The 22,050-nt window shown below is 35.6% G+C and overlaps 1 protein-coding gene across 1 annotated transcript in view; it reads right to left on the bottom strand.

Annotated features, from left to right (window-relative positions):
- OSBPL8 (oxysterol binding protein like 8) overlaps positions 1 to 22,050 on the bottom strand; it is a 101,824-nt gene that overhangs the window by 74,240 nt on the left and 5,534 nt on the right. The window contains exons 2-3 of the mRNA XM_070946591.1: positions 12,031 to 12,120; positions 4,549 to 4,585 (exon numbers count right to left, since the gene is read on the bottom strand). Coding sequence (XP_070802692.1) covers positions 4,549 to 4,585; positions 12,031 to 12,072 — 79 coding nt within the window. The 5' untranslated portion in view covers positions 12,073 to 12,120. The remainder of the gene's footprint in view (positions 1 to 4,548; positions 4,586 to 12,030; positions 12,121 to 22,050) is intronic.

A 22,050-nucleotide genomic window follows, 5' to 3' on the forward strand; every position in this document is an offset into this window, starting at 1 on the left:
AACTGAAATTTCCTAAAACTGAATTTCTGAAAATTATCAAGCTGCATGTCTATAATCATCTTACATACTCAAAAATCAACTCCCTTCCTTTCTGACTACCAATTCCAAACATAAATTTCCTTAAGCAATGTATTTGAGATTCTAAACTAAAAAGCTATAGATTCTATAGATTTATCAATCCAAAATCTAATTCCCAAACATATATTTATGTTTGATTTTTTAAAAGATGTTAATCCTCTTTTTCTCTCAATGTAATTGCTTGATAATTTTTCCTTCTAATATTTTAGTCACAGTGCCCTCTAGAGATATTGTTAAAAAAAATGTAAGTTTTCTAAATTCTCAATTACTAGATTGGGCTCCACAGATGGAAAATCTCACAGCTCTTGAAGCTGTCATGCCTAATATAATCCAGGAGCCCTATTTATAACAATGAGTAGCAAATTAAATAGTAGAGGAGTAAATGTATTTGCAGATAAAGCAACATGCTCTCAGTCTACTTTGCAGAACCTCTCCTCTTTCCTTTCAGTTTCATCCCTGCACTGCACTGCACTGTCACTACAAAATAGTCAAAGCAGAGTATGCATACAAATTTTGGGAGTCTATGAAACAAATTATTCCAGCGCAATAATAATTAAAGAAAAGGTCTAACCAGACCACTTTATTCTTCATTCTTACATTCCCCTAAAATTATCTTTACATGTTGCTCTTTGTATTTCACATTACCAGAAAAATTATAAGTTTTGAAATGTCAGCATTTGCACAAACCTAAAGTGTTTATGATTTATAATATTTCTTTTTACAAATGGACAAAATGATAGATAAAGCTAACAGTAATGCACAATGTGATGGCAGGTGAGGCTCTAGAGTGAGTCAATCAGGAAAGTCATCTCTTTTACAAAAAAAATTCACAATTCAAAAACTCAAAAGAAGGCAATGGCAAACCTGTATTCCTGTGAAGAAAATATATGGGCAAGGCTAAAGAATTTAGTCAAGTTGGGTGCCAGATGCCTCTCTAGAAAGAATACATTCTTCTAGCTACCGAGAAAGCACTTCCATGAATATACTTGTAGGTAATGCCATGATCAGACCAAAGCATAAGAGAGTACAGGTAATCTTCAATTTAAAAAGCAGCTCATTTAGTGATCATTCAAAATTACAACGGCATTGGACAAAGAGACTTATGACCGTTTTTCACATTTACAACTGTTGCAATATCCCCAGGGTCACATTTTCAAAATTCAGACACTTGACAATTGGCTCATATATATGATGGTCACAGCATCCTGGGATCATGTGATCACCTTTTGTGACTTTCTGACAAGCGAAGTCAATGGGGAAGCCAGATTCATTTAACAACCATGTTCCTAACTTAACTACTGCAGTGATTCACATAATAACAATGGCAAGAAAGGTCATAAAATGGGGAAAACTAATTGAACAGATGTCTCACTTAACAACAGAAATTTTGGGTCAATTGTGGTCGTAAGTTGAGTACTACCTGCACTATCAATGATGTTGCCAGGATTAAATGAACTTTACATTTCCATTTATGTATGTACAGGCATGTATTTATATAATATAGATTTGTTCATTATATTTTGTCAGAGTGCACACAATGTGACTATGTGAGACAACCCAGGAGCAATAACATCAAACAGAGGTTTGTAATAATAAATAGTGATTTATCTCTACAAAAGAATATACATAAATGTTCTAAATGGTCCGTGATGGCAAACCTATGGCACGCATGCCACAACTGGCACACGGAGCCAAATCTGTGGGCATGCGAGTGTTGCCTTAGTTCCGCTCCAGTGTGCATGTGTGTGACGGCCAGCTGATTTTTGGGCCTTCTGGGCCCACCGGAAGTTGGGAAACAGGCTGTTTCCGTCCTCCAGAGGGCCTCTGGCGGGGGGTAGGCCATTTTAGTCCTCCCCAGGCATCAAGAAAGCCTCTGGAGTGTGGGGAGAGTGAAAAACAGGCCCACTGGGCCCACCGTGCCATCACGTGCCAAAAGTGGGGGCGGCGGGCACATTGAATTATGGGTGTGGGCATGGATGCGCGTGACCCCCCTCCACACTTCCACCGCTTTTGGCATGCTATGGCAAAAAGTTCAGCCATCACTGTACTAGGCAAAGGTCAATCAATCAATAGCAATAGCATGTATATACCACTTCATAGTGCTTTTACAGCCCTCTCTAAGCAGTTTACAGAGTCAGCATATTGCCCCCAACAATCTGGGTCCTCATTTTACCCACCTCGGAAGGAAGGAAGGCTGAGTCAACCTTGAGCCGGTGAGATTCGATCTGCTGAACTGCAGTTAGCAGTCAGCTGAAGTAGACTGCAGTACTGCACTATGACCACTGCGCCACTTCAGCTCAATCAGCAGTTTACAGCACAAAAGCACACAGAGAAAGAAAGATACGCCACAACAGGGCCTCTCTTATAATACAGTCTCTTAAAGTGGTAACAGTCAAATAACCCTGCTGACTCATTACTACCATTGCATCATCATTACAGCATTACAGTAGCTGGTCAGCTATTAAATCATCATTACCCTGACATATTTCATTTTACAAAGGTAAATGTAATCGGAACCTTAAACTTAAGAATGAACCAAGGAAAATTTGAAACTGTCAAGTGGAAATGAAGAACACTAGGTGAAAACAGACCACTAGATGATATACTATTAAGGACATGAGGCCATACAAAGAAACAAAGAGGCATTGATATTGAAGATCAGGGATGTCAAACTCAAGGCCCGGGAGCCAGATCAGACTTGTGGGGTGCTTAGATCTGGCCCACAGGGCCGCCCTGGAAACAGCAAAGGACTGGCCCACAGTACCTCTGCCAGTGAAAATGGAACTCAGGAGACCTTCCTGAGCTCTGTTTTCGCTGGCAGAGGGTTGCAGGATGCCATTGCAGCTGAAAACAGAGCTTGGGAGTCCGTTTTTGCTGGCAAAGCACTCAGGCCACCACTGGCGCCCCTGACACAAGTGACGTCGAGCTGATCATGCCCACCCTGGCCAGGCCCACCCTGGCTTCCCAAAGTCAAACACAATCCTGATGCGGCCCTCAATGAAACCAGGTTTGACACCCCTGCTGTAGATAGTCCTTGTTAAGTATATGCTCGGTTACAGCCCCATAAATGACATTGATTTTTGCTGAATATTAACTAATTCTAAAGGGTATAATGACAGCATCCTATCTGTTAGAATCAGTTAATATTCAGCAAAAATCTATATTATGCAAGTTTATGTCATTGCTAAAGAGACAATGATACAAGGCAGTGAGGAATTCTGTGGCAAACTGTAGGACAAGCAAACAAAATGGGAATAGAATCACTAACAAGTAAGTGGAATGTTAATGTTGAGAAATGGAAGAACCCAAAGTTACAGGAAGTGAATTAGGTAACTGCAATAATTTGGAGAACATTCTTTATGTACTATCTATTCATTTTCAAGCAACTTAAATGCAATCTCCACATCATTTGATGAGCAATGTGTCTGAATTAAATAAACCATGGAAAATAGTTTAATTCAGTCCACTAGGATTTTCCTTTTTAAAAGTAATTTTAAAGCATTTTGTAGCATTTTAACAATAACTAGACAACCCATACCTTGTTGGGACATTGTTTTGGAGATATTTCCTTACCTAAACTGAGAAACAGAATGAACGAGGGTGGGTAAAAAAGCAGTTGGAGAGGGAGCCAGTTCCTTTTCTTATGGGAATCAGGCAAGGAGCATTGGAAATTTCCCTTCCCTTCCCTTCCCTTCCCTTCCCTTCCCTTCCCTTCCCTTCCCTTCCCTTCCCAGCAAGCAGATTATTTTATTTTATTTATTTAGCGTATGGCATCTATAGAGGTCATGTAATCATTGATATACAACACTAATAAAACACATTAGATATACACATTATATATATAGACACAAAAATAAATTTAAATAAAGCACCAGCAAATATCCATATACTGTATATGTATAAAATATGTGGCTAATACATCAGATAAAATATTAAATTAAGGTAAAACCATAATAAAATCATTATAATATGGTGCCATAGAGTCACAATAGGATAGATGTCATATTTCAATATCTAAAGATGTTAACCATCTAACTGCTTCTGCTGTGGCTGCAATAAGATCATACTAGGTGTGATGTCAATCCTTTGTTACAAATCTGTTCAGGATTTAACTGTTATGCTTATAGTTGCATAACAAAGCTGTGTCTACAGGCACATTTTCTGAAAGTTGATAAAAAATTAACATTTGCTGTTTTTTTGGACATTCCATATGTGCTTGAGGGAAGCATATATTTGTCACAATAGGTTTTACAATTATTATTATTACTATTTTTATTATCACTATTATTTAATCCTGCCTTTTATACCATTCAAGGCAGCATTCTTAATACTCCTGTCTCTTATTTTATGTATTTTATTCCTTTGTTTCTGAATTTATTAAATACTCAGAATTTGCTAATAATATGAAATGAAGGTATGGCCCTATGAAAAAAAATAATTCTTCCAATGTTGCAGAAACTATTTACTTACTTGAAGTTCCCTGCCATTCTTTGATCTCACCATGATGCTGGAGGTACAGTGCAATTGAGTACGGAGAATGGCAAACGAAAGTATTCAGGCAAAAGGAAAAGAGAAGGAAGAAGAACACAGCATAAATATAACAAAAAGAAAAGAAGAACAAGGAAAATAGCAGGTTAGTTAAAAACTAAGACGACAACATGCATATCAAATTTGACAGGTTTTTTTAAAAAAAAATACTTAGCTTCAAAATAGAGGAATTAATTTTTTTTAAAAAGCATAGGCAATTATATTTAGCACTTTGCCTTTAGTTTAACAACAACCAAGTCACTGTTGCTACTTGAATATATTTTTATGCTGCACCAAATTCAGTAAGTGAAGATGGAAACATTATAGATTGACTAATTAAACTAGAAGAGACCACTAAATGGAAGCAAAACACATTAAACAGAAATCTTCCAAATGTGCAAACCCTACAATCCTATGTATGGAGAAATAGGCACTTTTCAGCTAACACCAACCACAAAATACAAACCCCAAAAACCTGAAAAAGAATTTCTTTGTGAATTTCCAATATGCACTATATGTTGAATGGGTAGTCAAAGGGTAAAGAAAGAGAAACTGATAACTGAGGGAAAAGATAACCAACCTTGCAAAATTTCAAATAACTTATTTTAAGCACTCCATAAGGAAGAAATAGGATTTGGCAACATGCTTTATAAATCAAAAGAAAATAATTGTCCTTGCAAACAGGGCTAGCTGGAGACTGGATAAAATGAGGTAGCTTACCTTACAGTTAATGCTGAGCAGTATGAAGATGTATGCCGGGGTGAAATGTAAAATATGTTACTACCGGTTCTGTGGACATGGACTGGGGGGTGGTGGTGGTAATGTGACTGGGTGGGCATGGCCAACTTTTTTTTTTTTTTTTAACTATTCAAAGCATTTTTTCTAATGCTTTGAAAAGCCTCTCTGCCGATTAGGAACTCAGCTGGGATCGTCAGAGACTTTTCAAAGCATTTTTTTTACCATCTCTTTGGCCAAGAGGTTGCAGAAAAAATACTTTGAAAAGCCTCTAATGATCACAGCTGAGCCGCGTGATAATCAGAGGCTTTTTTTTTTTACTTTAAAAGCATTTTTTCATCGGAAGAGGTTGTAGAAAAAATGCTTTTAAAAGTAAAAAAAAAAGTCTCTGATGATCGTGCGGCTCAGCTGGGCATGGTGGAGGGGGTGCAGGGATTTTTGCTACCGGTTCTCCGAACCGCCTGCCGCAATCGCTACCGGATCAAGCGATCCGGTCCAAACCGGGAGCATTTCACCCCTGATGTATGTAGTACATGGCTCAATTTCTACTCCAAGCTATCCTATCCTTCAGGTGCCTTGGAGAATATTGTCAGCAGTGAATTAAGATTCTATTGCTAATATATTCCATTTTAAATGAAATTGGGAGATTGAAATAGAATAAGGAGGACTTAGAATTTTGAATAAAGATGGATAGCTGGATGGATAGATGAAGTAAAGCCAAGATGCAAAAACACAGTCATGGAATACAGTGAACCAATAGGCTAAGGTGATGAACTAAAGTTAGATTACAGGTAGTCCTCGCATGTTATGATAACAACTGCCATATTCATTTAACAACAAAAAAGATTCTTTTGGGTTTTTCTCACATGAGGAGAAAATCAACTGGAGAGGAGGCTATGTTGAAAATAGAAATGCAAAAAAACAAAACAAAAAAAACCCGAGTAGTTCTCTTTCCCCCGATATTCCTCTCCTGAAACTGACAACTTGCACTGACCACAGTGGGCAGCAAGAGGGACAAGGAGCAGAAATAGGAAACACAGCTAACTGTACTGAATTAGTTTTTTAACAGCTTATGTTTCAATGATGTTGAAAATATGAATAATATAGAGTTACTACATAACCTGAATTTTCTATACGGTATGTTCAAGCTCTGAATATGTGAGCCTTGTATTTTTTACTCTGTTCAATGATTTTCATTACTTGCAGATCCTTTGCATTTTCAACTATTGGAGTACAGCAGTTTGCTGAAGTTCCTTCCTCCAGTTTTAAAACAATGCTCACTTTCTTCCAGCTTCCCTAAATATATAGTCATGTGAAAAAGAAAGAATACCCCCTTTGAATTCTATGGTTTGTTTATCAGGACATAGTAAAAATCATCTGGTCCTTAGCAGTTCTTAAAAATAGGTAAATACAACCTCAGATGAACAACATATAACATATTATACCATGTAATCATTTATTTTACGAAAAGAAAGCCAAAATGGAAAAACCATTTTTCACATCTGTATATTCAGTATACTTAAATAAGTAAATAATAAATAATCTACAAAACTGCCTTCAAATGTTTATTTTAGCCTAATAGGTCTCTAATTTTATTAACTCCACTGATTATTTGAGGTTCCACATAAGAAATGCTCTATTTTATTAGTAAAAGATGCATCTCCATAAGAAAATCTTTACTTCCCATGTTGGTGTCTTGAATAACTTTTCAGCCATGATAAGACATTTTTTTTTAATTTTTTATTATATTTTTATTGTTAAAGAATAACAAAAAGGAAAAAAAATCAATACAAAAATCAATAGTAAGGAAAGAAAAAAAAAATTTCCCCCAACGTGCTATACAAACGGAAAGGAAGTTTTAGGAAATTGAAGTCTTCTGGACTTTCTGGAAGAATTGAAGAGCCATGATAAGACATGATACATCTGTAAACCTTCTCTACATTTGAGATATGACTGTTATCATTAAAGGAAAAGTAAATAAAACTTTTCACTAAACTTTTTCCAACAATTTCCATTCCTATCCATCTTATAAATCTCCCATAAAAATTATGAGTATTGAAGGGAAGCCTTCATATTCCCTTCATATTTAGTAGTAGATTGTATCAAGAAAGAAATATTATTTATAAATATTAAAGCTGTAAAAAGATCATTTGATTTATTCAAGGGGATTCCAATTAAAATATACTCAAATGCTAAATAATTTAAGTTTTTTTAAAAACAAATTTTGCAAGTTTGCATTCCAAGTACATAGTTTGAAATTTCTTGAGCCAAATCTCAAGTGACACTATTTGTTAGAGACTTTTATCCTCACTGATAAAAGCTATAATTTATCAGCTGCCATGCCATCCCAAAAAACCAACAATCCCTGGAACTTCCTACAGTTCATACTCAGATTTAATTCTAGTCTAAGCTACTGAAAACACATTCTCATTAACAATTTTCCATCTATTATAGCAAGATGTTAAGTGGAGTGCAAAATGGGGCACTAGGGACTCTTGCATTCTTAAACAGCTTACTAATGGATGAAAAGGTGGAGAAAATGCTTAACAAATCTGCAAGACGCAAAGCAGTTGAGCAGCCCACTTCCTCTCTCCTCCCATCCTTGTCCAGGCACCAAACTGCAAAGACTGAGGATCACTGACCTATTCGGAACCGGGCTACATGAGCGATGGGGCTGGCGCGTGTGCACACACATCTAAACTTGGACAAGTCAAGCTGCATGCACGCACACATCAGTCCACTGCTCATGCAGCTCAGTTCCCCTCTGCTTCCCAAGCCAGGCCACTAAACCACAAAGCTTGGGGACCGCTGGCTTAGAGAACACAGGAATCAAATTCAAGATGTTAGGGTTAGGGTTAGAAAAATGATCTTTTAAAAAGTAGTAAATGAAATTTAACAAAGATGAATGTAAAATTCTTTATAAAAGAATTTTATGAATGCAATTCAGCAAATAAAAGTGTTCTATGTCCCTGATGGTCACTACCTGCCAATATGAGGGCTGCCACATTTTGCATAAAATGTAGTCTTCCAGGGGTCTTTAAAGGCAGCTCTATGTAGTAGACATTGCAATAGTGATGCAAGCACATCACCAAAAGGTAATAAAAGTACAACACACTCTTGCAAGTTTATTTTGCTATATGTAAGGCTACCTTTGGCACATTAGCTGAAGCTGAACAAAAGATTGCCTGATCATGGCCTATACCAGTGATGGCAAACCTTTTAGACACCGAGTGCCCAAATTGCATGCGCACACATGCCCAAACTGAAAGATGTGTGCACGCACATGCATGTGCACATGTATGCACACATGTGCACATGCTGCACAGACATGCATGCATGCGCAGCAGAGGCCCAAAGACCAGCTGGCCATTGGGAGGCAGGCCATCCCAACACCAGCAGCACGGTAAGATCTTTTTCCTTCGTGAGCTTCTGCTTTGTAGTTTGCAGGGAAACAGAAGCTCACGAAAGAAACACCACGGAGATCTGACCTGGGGCCAGAGCGTGCGTGCTAGCAGAGAGAGCTGTGCGTGCCAAAAGAGAGGGCTGTGTACGCCACCTCTGGCAAGCGTGCCATAAATTTGCTATCATGGGCCTATACCCAGCCATATAATAGTAATTGTGAATACAGGACAACCTCTTATTTGCAGACTTCCTCTCTTAGGTGTAGTGCCTCCTCTAAGAGACAAAACAATGGATCCAGCTGAGAATCATAATGGACAAATGGAAATGCCATTTAGAATGGGTTCATCTTCAGCTGGTTTCCTCAATGAACACACTTATAGCCTCCAGACTGATTTGCCAAATACTATTGCAATAATTATATTTGGAATTCATGGGGAATTCTTTTACAACCAATAGTTCAGGCTTTGCTAGGAGTTCTCCAAAAGGAATTTTTGGAATCAAGTTGAGTTCATTGCCAAAAATAAATCCAGTAACATTTGAGAAGATCCACTTAAATATTTCTTCCCTCTTTACTTGTTGTATAAAATCAACAATTGTATGAGATGCATGAATAAAATATGCCTGCTTTGAGTGAAAGAATCTTAAGACAACTGTGGAACTATGTTGGACAACATCTACCTGATAAAAGAAATGTGTGTTCCACGATAAGGAAGCTTGGAACAGCAAACCAGCATATTTATAAGTACGTATCACTGTATTGGCATCCCATTAAATTGTTATTTATACATTGTAGTGTTGTAGTGCCAATGCAGAAGACCACTGTTACTTTGAAAAGTTTGGTGACATTTTGATTTCACTTTTATATTAAGAAAAATCTATAAGTTTAGAGTTCATTTTTAGCTAACCTGCTTTTTACTCTTCTTTGATGAATTAAAAAAAGGGGGGAGGTTCTTCACATAGTTTCAAAGCTTTGAAACTCTCAGACTTTCAATTCCCATCCTAGAGGTGTGTGCCACCCATCTCCAATACAAGGTCTTGCAGTCTTCTGACCATAGCGGGGCCACAAAGTCATGGTCCCAAATTTTGATAAAAACCTTGAGGTTCTTGTTGTTTGTTGGCAGCTTCTGCACTGGGTACTGGGTACTGTGGAAATTAGCTGCTCTAGGGGTATCTCTGCTATCATTATTAAGGAACTACTAATAGCTTGCAAGAGATTTGGGTATCATCTTGCTTGGTACATACACTTCCAAAAGAACTAAATGCCTGGGCACATGATCATTACCCCAAGACTTGGCAAAACAACATGTTGTGCAACAAATAACTCAGGTTTTTAAAATAAAATAGAAGTTGTTATTTTAAAAAATAAGAAACAAATGCCCTCAATGCTTTTACATTTCCACTTTTTTTTTTTTTTTTGCTTTAATTTATATGCCACCCTTCTCCAGAGACTCAGGGCGGCTTACAATGCGTTAAGCAATAACTTGGGAAACAGATACAATTTGTGTACATAGCAAACTTGGAACTGCATTATCTGCTAACATTGGAGAGTGATGATTAGAAGATGAACCTGAATTATAGAATGCACCCTTGCTCTACCTCTATTTTGATGGAAAATGTTTCAAAAGGGTACCCTCGTAAAGAGCATTTGACTCTCAGTGAAATGTTACAATAAAGAGTCTGGATAACAATGACCAACCTTTTATTCATTGAGCATCCATGAAATTTTCCCATAGCTGCTACCTTGGAATCAGATCAAAAGTAAACTTGAAATCCACAAAGGATGAAAAGTACCCTTTAGTGGGTAAAATGTATTTTTCAACTGAATAGTGCAGGACCAGACAGAGGTCTAAGGCTGAATAGTTCCCTCTAAATCTCATCTGTTCCTCAACAAGAATATTTTCAATTTAAATCCAATCTAATAGTTTAAATATAAATATGCCACATGATATATAGCTTGATTATATTAAGCAAATTACTAGAACTATAATTAACAGAGTTAGTCTACTTTGGTTTCATTTCATATTATACAAATCTTATCCCAAAGAGGAAGAATATGTTTGTCATCAGCCCAATTTCACTAACATATTTTCATGTAGCTACTTTTTTCTGCTCTTATATAGACAAAATTAAAGCTCTATATATTCAAGACACTGAAAGTAGCCTATGTTTTGCTGTATCTTTAACACTATTTAGCAGTTTCTACTAATAACTTATTTAATTATTTATTTGCTTATTTATTTAATTTATTTATTTATATTTCATATTTCTAAACTGCAATTTAAGATTATTTTTTAAATTATGAGATTATAAAATTATAAAATTTCAAAGAAATAAATTCAAAGGCCATTTAACTGGTTAATAAAGGCAAAGGGAATGCTTTCATGGCTGCAGCCAACCCCATGACTGAATGGTCCTTTGTGGACCCTCCACAAGACCGTAGAGCCAGGTTTTGACACCGTTACGAAAGGCCAGAAAAGTGGGGGCAAGCATCAAAGAAGGCTCTCTTCCTAAACCCCACCAGTCAAATTGTTTTGACTGACAAGGTCAGCAGCATACTTTCCCTACTGATTGAGTGGGATAGGCTGATGTGACAGGGTAAAGCTGATTCCATAAGCAGCCTGGCCCCATGCCACATAGGGCTTTATAAGTGATGATCAACATCTTGAATTGGACCCAGAAGCACACTGGCTTCTGCAACTGTACCCTTCTATGGGCATCCAATGTAGCTCTCACAGCCTCATTCTATATGCTGAAGCTTCTAGATACTTTTCAAGGGCAGCCCCATGTAGAGCTTGTTGCAACAGCCCAATATATTTTGATATTAAAAATAACTGGATATTTTGTTTGTAAATCTAGATATGCTTTGATTTGTTTTAGCCTGCACAGGGTTAGAGGGTTCTTTCTGGTGCCTGCTAGGCAGTCTACTAGGCAGTCTTGACTCCTGGAACAAATCCTGTAGTTTTCTTTAGCAATGTTGTTTGAAGAGCTTTGCCACCACTTTCTTCCTATGGCCCAAAGAGAGTGATCAGCCCTAAATTTCTAAGGATTAGAACTCTCACTCTTGGGGTTTCCACATCAGTACCTTTAATCACCATAACAAACTAGCTTTCTTAATATTTTATTCATTTTAAAGTTTTAAGAAAAACAGACTGAAGGGTGTACAGTAGACTGCTTATTTAAAAATAGATCTTGGTTAAAATTAATTATGGAAAGGAATATAGTTTTGTACACATTCATATATTTTAGGAAATTTCTTCTCAATGGATGTATTATTTGCCAACTACTCACCGAAGCTCTATCAGAGTCCCCCTCAAATGAAGCAATTTCCATCCTGTGGGCACAGCTTTTCTTTCCATTAAAGTACTTCCATTCTTCAGTCTATCAAAAAAAAAAAAAGAGGGCAGGAATAACTATGAAGTATTTGATAGAGAAAATGGAGCTTCTTTGAAGGACAATGGTGTAAGAGATCCCACCTAAAAAAGATACAGGAGTATAATAAGATTTCCTTCAAAAAGGCAATGTGAAAAACATTTATTTTCTAATTGGGAAGACAATTAACATGCTTTTGTTTTGGAATATTTAACATTTTTCAATGCTAGAGCTTGCTGATTCTGTTGAAGGGTCCAATTAGATTAATCAAATGGATTACCTGCATATCATCAAAGTTTATTGTGAACACTGCAAGCAATTCATGCAGGAGGCAGCTGGTTGCCTTTCCATCACCACCACTTAAATTTTCTCTTTTTTCTCTTCCCACACGCACATATACAACAACCAATTTCCTGCCTACCTCTGAACTATAACAAACATGTTCCAAGGCATTAAGTAGAAAATGCTATTTTAAAGGGCAGGTGAGAAAGTTAAAAGGGACTATTGCTTTTGGATGGTGAGAAACTCTAATCCTAACCTCACAGAGAGAGCTTAAAATCCAGTGAGTTTCTGATTTACTTGGCAGCATAAAATCAATTAGGGTAAATCCCTCTTCCTGCGTAAATCTTTTTCCTGATTTAAATCTTATTACACTTTATCCTAAAAGAAGTAAAAGGAGACAGGATGATTTTTAAAAAGGTTAAAAGCCCAAGAACTACACATTCTTGTATCTCTTTTTACGTTGCAGACCCATTTCTGGGTATTTATGAACATGTCCCCAATTGGTCAGCTTACTTATTAAGGCAGTATCCTGTGCAAATTTAGGATTAAATCCACTTAGCTATAAAGGAATTAATACTGAAACATAGGATTCAACTGCCCATCTGCAGTGTATATGTGCTTCAAATCCTATACAGTAGTAGTGAGATTTCCTCCAGAATAAACATATATCAAAACTGTATTTGCAAAGGAAGGAAGAGGATGAGTACTTAAGTGGCTTCAGCAAGGCAGTTATAGTGAGGAAAAAAATCCAATTTAATTTTGCTATATTAATCCATTATTTCTGATTATGCTGCATGTCATGTTTATGCATGACATGCTATTAGCATTTCTAAGTAAAAGAAGCTTTCTAAGTGACATCACCAATGATGATTCTGCTGCATAATTTTCAACTTCATGATATTAAACTGTCATCCTCATCCTCAGCATATGCATATTTGTTTTTTTGATTAGGTCTAATACATATTTATGTCATGACAATATTTTTTAAGATATGGATCATTATTTACAAGCTGGTAATTGCAGACAGGTACAGCAACAGGTGAAAAAAGAGAAGCAAATTCTAATGCTATAATTGGGACATCCATTTCTGTAGTTTAAATAATTTTAATATATAAATTTGTATAAATAAAGTAAGCAGAAGTTTCATTTTATTACCGTACTAGTATTCTATTGCTAAGTGTTTTGTCTCTTAATTAGGGGTTCTGGAATTTTTTTGTTGGTGGCCTGAAAAAGTTAAAAACCCTTGTTTAAGGACATGTCCACTAAATGTTGGAAATGGCATCAGATACCTGATTCATATTATCATATGTGGTGGACATGCCCAAAATTAAAAAAATATTGGACAAAAATTCATACATGGTTGGAAAAATGATAAAACAACATATAGATTTAAAACCAGAATTATTTTTGTTCGGCATTTTACCTGATAAGTATAACAAGGGAAATATATATTTGATTTTACATGTATTAACTGCAGCTAGAATTGTATTTGCACAACAATGGAAAAGTACAGAGTTCCCTATAGATGAAAATGTGATTAAAAAAATATTAGAATGTGCAGAAATGGATAGACTAACACTTACAATTAAGGAAAAGAAAGAAACTGAATACTTTTTGACATGGGACTTATTGTATCAATGGTTAGTTAATAAAAACAAGTTAGAAACATATAAATATAAAGATACAAGGAGGTTTGTTAAAACGGATATAGCAATTATTATATTATTATTATTATTATTATTATTATTATTATTATTATTATTATTATTATTATTATTTACTTTATTCATTAAACATGAAACTCAGTCAACTGAACATTCAAAAATGCATCACAAATACCATTGACTGGTGCTAATGGTTGATATGGGTTGCTCCCAGCATCCTAAGTATCAACCAGGTACCTTCTTAAGACGTACAATGTTCCGAGTAGTGCAGTTTTTTGTAGTTCCACTGGTGTTATTGCAGGAAGCTGCAATTATTATCATCATCATCATTATCATCATTATTAACTCTTTTATTCATTAAACATGAAATTCAGTCAACTGAACATTTAAAAATGTATCACAAATATAACTGATTGGCCCTAATGGTTGATACAGGTTGCTGCCAGCATCCTAGGTATCAACAATGTATCTTCTTAAGATGTATGATGTTCTGAGTAGCGCAGTTTTTTGCAGTTCCACTGGTGTTGTTGCAGGAAACTGCAATTTCTTGATGTATTTTATGGTACCTGGTCTTGGACATGGTACCAAGTGTCCCGACGACAATGGATATCACTGTTACATGTTTCATCCATAATTGTGTAGTTTTGATGGCCAGATCGTGATATTTCATGATTTTTCCCAGTTCTTTTTTCTTTGACTCTGGTGTCTCCGGGTACAGCAATATCAATAAATTGCAGGCTTCGGTTTTCAACAACTGTGATATCTGGCGTATTGTGTCCAAATGACGATCTGTCTGTATTCGAAAGTCCCACAAGACCTTCACCTTCTCATTTTCGACAACTTTTTCCACTTTATGTTCCCATGACTTTTTGGATACAGATAAATCGTATTTTTTACATAATGACCAGTGGATTAACTTAGCAACTTGGTCAGGTCTAGCTTTGTAATCAGTTCACACGATTTTGCTGCACTCACATATTAAATGTGAAACAGTTTCAACTTTGTCACTGCAAAGTCGGCAGTTTGGATTGTCAGTGGTTTTTTCTATCTTTGCTTTCATGGCATTAGTTTGTAGTGCTTGTTCTTGAGCAGCGAGTATTAAACCTTCTGTTTCTTTCTTGATGGTTTCCATCTTAAGCCATGCCCATGTAAAGTTGTCATCACATTTTCCATCAAAATTTTTCAACTGCTGTCCATGCAAAGCTTTGGTTTTCCATCTATTTAATCTGTCCAGCTGTTCTTCCTTACATTCTTCCTTTTTTTCTGCTGTTTTTATAATGTTCTCTGTTTTCACAGCCTGCAGCAATTTTTCTGTACTTTGATTCACATAGTCATTCAAACTTCATTTTTCTTCTTCTACAGTTTGATGGATTTGCAATAGCCCTCTGCCCCCTATTCTTCTTGGCAGGTACTGCTCTGACCCACCCTTAGCAGAAGCAAGAAAAACCCCTCTTTATTTACCTCTTGTGAATTAATTGCATTCACCCATCGAAAAATCCAGGCAATAGTCCTTCAAGGAGTTAACTGCATGAGCTCCTAGCCGAAAGGCTGCAAATTAAGTTCTGGCAAGTTCTTCATCCTGTATGTTGGTTTCTTCTGCTGGTTGGCCAGCTTGTTCAGGTGTTGGAACAATTTCTTCAGCTTGTTCATCATTACTTGTTGTTTTCTTTCTGTTTCTAGATGTTGCATTTCCGGATTTGTAAAAACTTTATTATGAATGATGAAACATCTTTCATCCATTAATTGTTGTTCAGTTATGTCATTTTCCAGGTGTTTTTCCTTCCACAGTTGCAACATTATTCTTTTTTGAAATCCCCTGGCTATTGGTTCTGCCTGATAGTAACATTTGATGATTTCTCTATTTTCTTCGATTGTCCAGGTTTTGCGCTTTTGTTCCAGTCACTTTGCAGTTGCACGCCCTGTTTCCCAGTAGTAACAACTGAGCCCTGTAGCACATTTTTCAATAGATGTCCAGGAGCCATAGCATCTGATGCAGCCCTTATTGACCCAGGCAACGACTGATCCGGTATGGAATTTTGTGTTTTCTTCTCATCATTGGTGATGGAAGGTGCCTAGGTTGGTTCACGATGGCTAAGCCACTACCAATCCGAAGAGGTAATCCCATAACCATAGGCACCGCGTCAGATAGCCATCCAGGCCCAGCCACGGCAGCCCAACTGCCCTTTGGTGGCAGGAAGACAGGGTCAGGTATGGGGGGGGAGTGGGAAAGGAAAGCAGCCCAACTGCCCTTTGGTGATGGTGTTGTTATTATTATAGAACCAAAGTAATGAACATTGTTGTAAACACTTTTACTATTTCCTAAAACTATTTGTACCCAGACAACACACTGTTTAAACTGAAAATTGAATTTTTATATGTTATAAAAAAAAATTAAAATAATTTTTAAAAACCCTTGTTCTAAATCTAGAACAATGCCTTCATCTTCAGCAATTTAAAATGTGTGGACTTCATCCTGGTTGGAAAATTCTGGGAGTTAAGGTTCATACATCTTAAAAGTTGTTGAGTTTGAAAAACATTGTTCTGGAATATTAACAGTAAATGTAACAATTAAACAGAAGGGAAGCAAGGACACAAAGAAACCAGAAAACCTCCTGCAGTAATCCATCTACTTTACATATACTTCTTTTCATGCAACGTTACAATTAAACGTAGTAAAACATGATTTATAACTACCAGTTTTCCCCATATAATTAATTATAAAAAGAAAAAGGAATAAATGAAGCAAGTTTATTTTTCCATAACAAGAATATTTATTTCTTCCATGCTCTTCCCAACTCTTGTTATATTAATACTAGGAATGATTTCTGTGGTATAAAGGAATAAAATAAATGCCTACATAGCACATAATGCAACAACAAATGTGAGCAAAAAGTCATTCAGTAACATTTCCTTTGTTAACTTGCTATTTCAATTTTGAGCATCCTGTTTACTGACTTCAAAAGTTGACTGCGCTATCTGCAGTCATAGGAAACTGAAACGTATGGCATTCTCTGTATCAAACAATGGTAATACCAAACAGCATTTAATGTATTTCACTATAAATATTTTGCATGAGGCATATATTGATGATATTTAGTACTACAGCACAACATTTCCCTCCAAACTTTTTAAAGCAATATCCAAAGGAAATTATGTTACATAATCTGTTTCATCATGGCAATCATGATGAAGCAGGAAATCACTGCATGGCACATAAACAAAAACCTGCTTATGACCATTTGAGTAGATTAAATTGAGTAGATTAAAAACAGACTACAGTAATACATTTCTTAGGAGCAATTCAATAAATATGCAGACTATGCATCTTTTTTCATAGGTAGTTCCCTTCCCAATGAAAAGTAACTACTGCAGTTGCAATTGAGATGTCAGCCTCTTAATCCAATTCAGCAATTAAATGAAGAGAAAATGTTGTCTTTTGACTATCTGGCCATATAAATTTGCCCATATAAAATAGCTAGGTGCTGTCTTCTGTTCAAGTCATTTCTGTAAATTCTACACTATATGAACTAATTCAGAGTACACTTTGTGCTTATACTTCTTACTTCCTAACAAAACTAAATTATACTGTAAAGGGGCAGATGATTCAAAATGCACACTGTATCCCATTTGGGGGGGGACACAAATTAACAAATGATCAGTCATTAAACTTGTTGAATAAACCACAGCCTTAAACATTTGGTGATTTTGTTTAAATAAGTAATTGCTAACACTGTATTCATTGATTAAATGGGAAAAAATCATATATAATTTTTCCTGAAAAAAATTACTTTGTATGGGAGCAAGGATTTATTTTACCTCTTTGACAGTGGTAGGTTGCTACTGGTTCACCCTGGATCAGGCAAACCGGTAGCAGCGGCGGCAGAGGCTCCGCCCACCTGCCCGGATGCTTCTGCGCATGTGCAGAAGTGTCATGCGCATGCGCGCACGCAAGCAAACCGGTAATGACGGGTTTTGAAACCCGCCCCTGCTGTGACATATCTAAAACAAATAATCCTATTTATGAAAATAGGCATTCCAAATGTTCCATACAATATTGTGTATGGGTAGCTCTGCTCCAAATGAATTGAATAATAACTGTCTTCAGCAGGGGTGAAATGCTCCCGGTTCGGACCGGATCGCCCAATCCGGTAGTGATAGCGGCAGGTGGTTCGGAGAATCAGTAGCATAAATTCCTGCCCCCCCCCATGCCCAGATGAGCCACGCTATCATCAGAGGCTTTTTTTTTTACTTTTAAAAGCATTTTTCCTACAACTTCTTTGGCCCAAAAAATGCTTTTAAAAGTAAAAAAAAAAAGCCTCTGATGATTGCGCGGCTCAGCTGGGATCATCAGAGGCTTTTAAAAGCATTTTTTCTACAACCTCTTATGGTTGTAGAAAAAAATGTTTTTAAAAGAAAAAAAAAGTGGGCCACGCCTACCGTCACATAACCCCCCCACCAAGCCACGCCCACAGAACTGGTAGTAACAAATTTTACATTTCACCACTGGTCTTCAGTATGGAGCCTACTTTGCTTATGTAAGCTCTCATTTCTTTATCATGAAGACCACTTATCATTTTCCATAGAAACCACAGATATTTTTAAAAAGCAACTCTAGTTATCATTTATGAAAAAGTTATGATTGCTTATAACAGTACAGGAAATGTAAATCAATTCTCAGATTGCAAAAATGAACTAAAAATTACTATGAACAAGCTTAAAGCAAATATTAGAATCATTAACACTCTTCATCCTAAATAACTTGTTAAATGCTTAAAAATGCTATAGTGGGAATTCATTTATAACACAAAATAAAACTTTTAAAATAATTTTTCTGTATAAAATAGTTACAGATTTGTCGGTACTCTTTTGGAATTAGCAAGAAATTTTTTTTCTTTAATTTACATCAAGTCCTCCCTATTTCATTCATCTTCTAAAGAAATAGACTATGGGAAATGTGAACTTTGGGAAATAATTTTTTTTCTTAAGGGAAAATTTTGCAAAGTTGTACCAAAGATATAATTTATTAAATTATATCTTTGGTACAACTTTGCAAAATTTTACAAAAATCTGTTTAAAGCAGGAAGAAAAAAGAATCAGAACTCAGAAAATTTATAGAATGCTATCTTGTGATACTAAGCATTGTAATCTAAAAATAAACAGTCTTAAAAGGCCATATACATTTGATAAAATAAATAATATGATAAATATGCAAATAATACATTTAATAAATTACAAAATCTATTAAAATCTATCTGCATATGCAGAATTCCCAATTCAAATAGTAATTCTAGAAGCTTGACTACCCAATCAATATTCAGAGATGAGTCTATTAGTGATCACTACATCACAAATTAAAAGAAGTATCTCTTTATACTTTGAACTTATCTATATATATGTCCACCATTGCACTTCTCTTCCAATGGTGGACATATCTACAGATAAGTTCAAAGTATACAGAGGATATAAAAAAAAAGATCAAGTTCGATTAGAACAAACAGAATTAGACAAAATCATATTAGGGAATGAATGAAAACTAATAAGTAGATTATACAAGTTTTTAATATGGTATAAAATGGAAGAGGAAACAGTGAAAGACATGATGATCAAATGGGCACAAAATGTTAACCATGGGATAGAATTAGAGAAGTGGGAGAAGATGTGGAAAATGAACATGAAATTGACAATTGCAACGGCATACAAGGAAAACCAGATGAAAATTTTTCATAGATGGCATCTTCCACCAGACAGAATTGTGAAAATGTTCCCCACCAATTCCCCGAAATGTTGGAAATGCAAGACTGGCTATGGAACATACTATCATCAATGGTGGACCTGCACGATGGCACAAAAATTTTGGATGAAAATTAAAATTTGGATAGTAGAAATAACTCAGAATCCAATAGAGGGAAAACCGGAACAGTTTCTGTTAGGAATTTCAATAGAAAATTATACTAAAGAAATACAGTACCTTATATAGCATATACTGACTGCAGCAAGTATTGTATACACGCAATATTGGAAGAAAGAAATATTACCATCGGAAGAGGATTTAATTAAGAAAATCCTGGAATGTGCAGAATTAGATAAATTAACTAAAGAAATTAAGGAGAAAGAAGAATCAAAGTATTATAAGGTCTGAAATAGATGGTATGATTGGTTGAAAAATAAGGAAATAAGATAAATTAATGAAGAAAGGAGGGGGAAAATGTGTATGATCTTTTGATAGTAAAGAAAAAATGATATAAAGTAGAAAATGAACGTCAAATAAGTTAATACTTAAATATCTGTAAATATTGATGTATAGAAAGAATAGATCGCTGTACATAGCTGAAAAGTGATTTTTCTCTTTTTTTTAACTTCTTGTTGTATGTATATGTTTGATTTTTAATGTCTTTAAAATAAAAAACTTAAAAAAATAAAAATAAAAGAAGTATCTCTTAAATAAATTCTATTAGTAATCACTACATCATAAATTAAGAGAAGCATTTTGAGAATTCATATGGACATAGATGTTTTACAAGGGAAAAACTGTCTTTTTATAATAAGACTGACACATTACTAGTATCAAGAAGTTGAGAGGTCAGAAAATATCTATAATTACCATAAACTAGTTGCTAACCAAATCATTTATTCTAACAATACCTAATAAGAAAATCCATTTCCAATCCATCCATTTTTATAACTGTCAGCAGCACAGCAAATTGCCTCAACTCCCCTAGTAAACAGCTATAGTTTATGCAATCTTATTGCAACAGGTTGCCATATTGCTTACATTAAACACAAACAGTTCTCTAAAATCTGATATATGGCACACACAAGCTTAATTTTAAGATTAGCAATGTACATTACATATTTTCTAAATATACAGATTCCTCTTTCTTAGAAATCAGAAAGATATCCAGAGTAGCTTGAATATGTTGCTACAATGTTATCACTTAAGTTAGGGTTACTGAACCATCTAGCTGGTGGGTTATTGGCAACAGTACATTGGCTTGTATGATAATCTTTAAATTAGAAAACAGAATGAGCATGTTTTGAGTAAGACAGGGTTTTGGTGACCTTATGCAACATTAACCAGAATTTAAGAAAAGTGACTGTCACTGCATCCCATTAGTACAAAACATAGTAGGTGGTTTTGATATACCTAAGTCTGATAACTTAGTTCTTTATTAAAAACATTATATGAAAGCTTGGTTCAACAAAGCTATGATATATGGTAAAGGTAAAATGGCCCTAATATTAATAGGTCCATCTGTTGACAAATGAAAATTAAGATCTGTAAGAAGAATAAATGCTACTGAGAATAAATGAGCAAAAAAAATGGAAAAGAAAAAACTAGATATTAGAAATGGTGGAAAATATTTGTAGCTCAGGTGGTAGATGTTGGTGGTGGTTTGTTCTCCGAACTTCTTGTTCAGTTTCCGAATGTTTTGTCACCAGGCTAGGTAACATCATCAGTGGAACTTTGGCTGAAGTGTCGTTTCAGTTCTCTTATGCTTTTATATGTCTTATATAACTGAATAAACAGAGAGTGAACCATGTCCCCTCTTTGAAATATTGTCATATTCCGATACTGAGGAAGCACACATTCTTTCTCACAGCCCCTGCCCTGTGGAGTAACTTGCCCACCACAGGTACAAATGGCTCGCACTCCAAATGTTTTACAAGTTTATTGAGACCAGACTTTGTTTCTAGGAATGTGTTAGGATGCTTATGGATATCCTGCTGAATCTTCTGTGAATCTTATTGATGTGGTTTTGTCATGTTTTTTAAACGATGTATTTTAAATATTGTCAGCTATCCTGTTTTTGGAATTGGGTGGCTTCAACAGCCAATAAGTTAAATTATATCAAATTATATTACCTCAAATTGTGCAGTATACCTGAAAAAGAAAGTATCTTTTAATTATGAGCAAAAGGAGTATAATATATGAAGCCATACCATCTAAACAGTGGGTGTGTACAAAAGAAGGAATTTTTAAGTTGATGATACT

This window comes from Pituophis catenifer, unplaced genomic scaffold, assembly GCF_029215685.1.
Source record: "Pituophis catenifer annectens isolate HBS135680 unplaced genomic scaffold, rPitCat1.0.hap2 SCAF_7, whole genome shotgun sequence".
Classification (NCBI taxonomy): Eukaryota; Metazoa; Chordata; class Lepidosauria; order Squamata; family Colubridae; genus Pituophis; species Pituophis catenifer.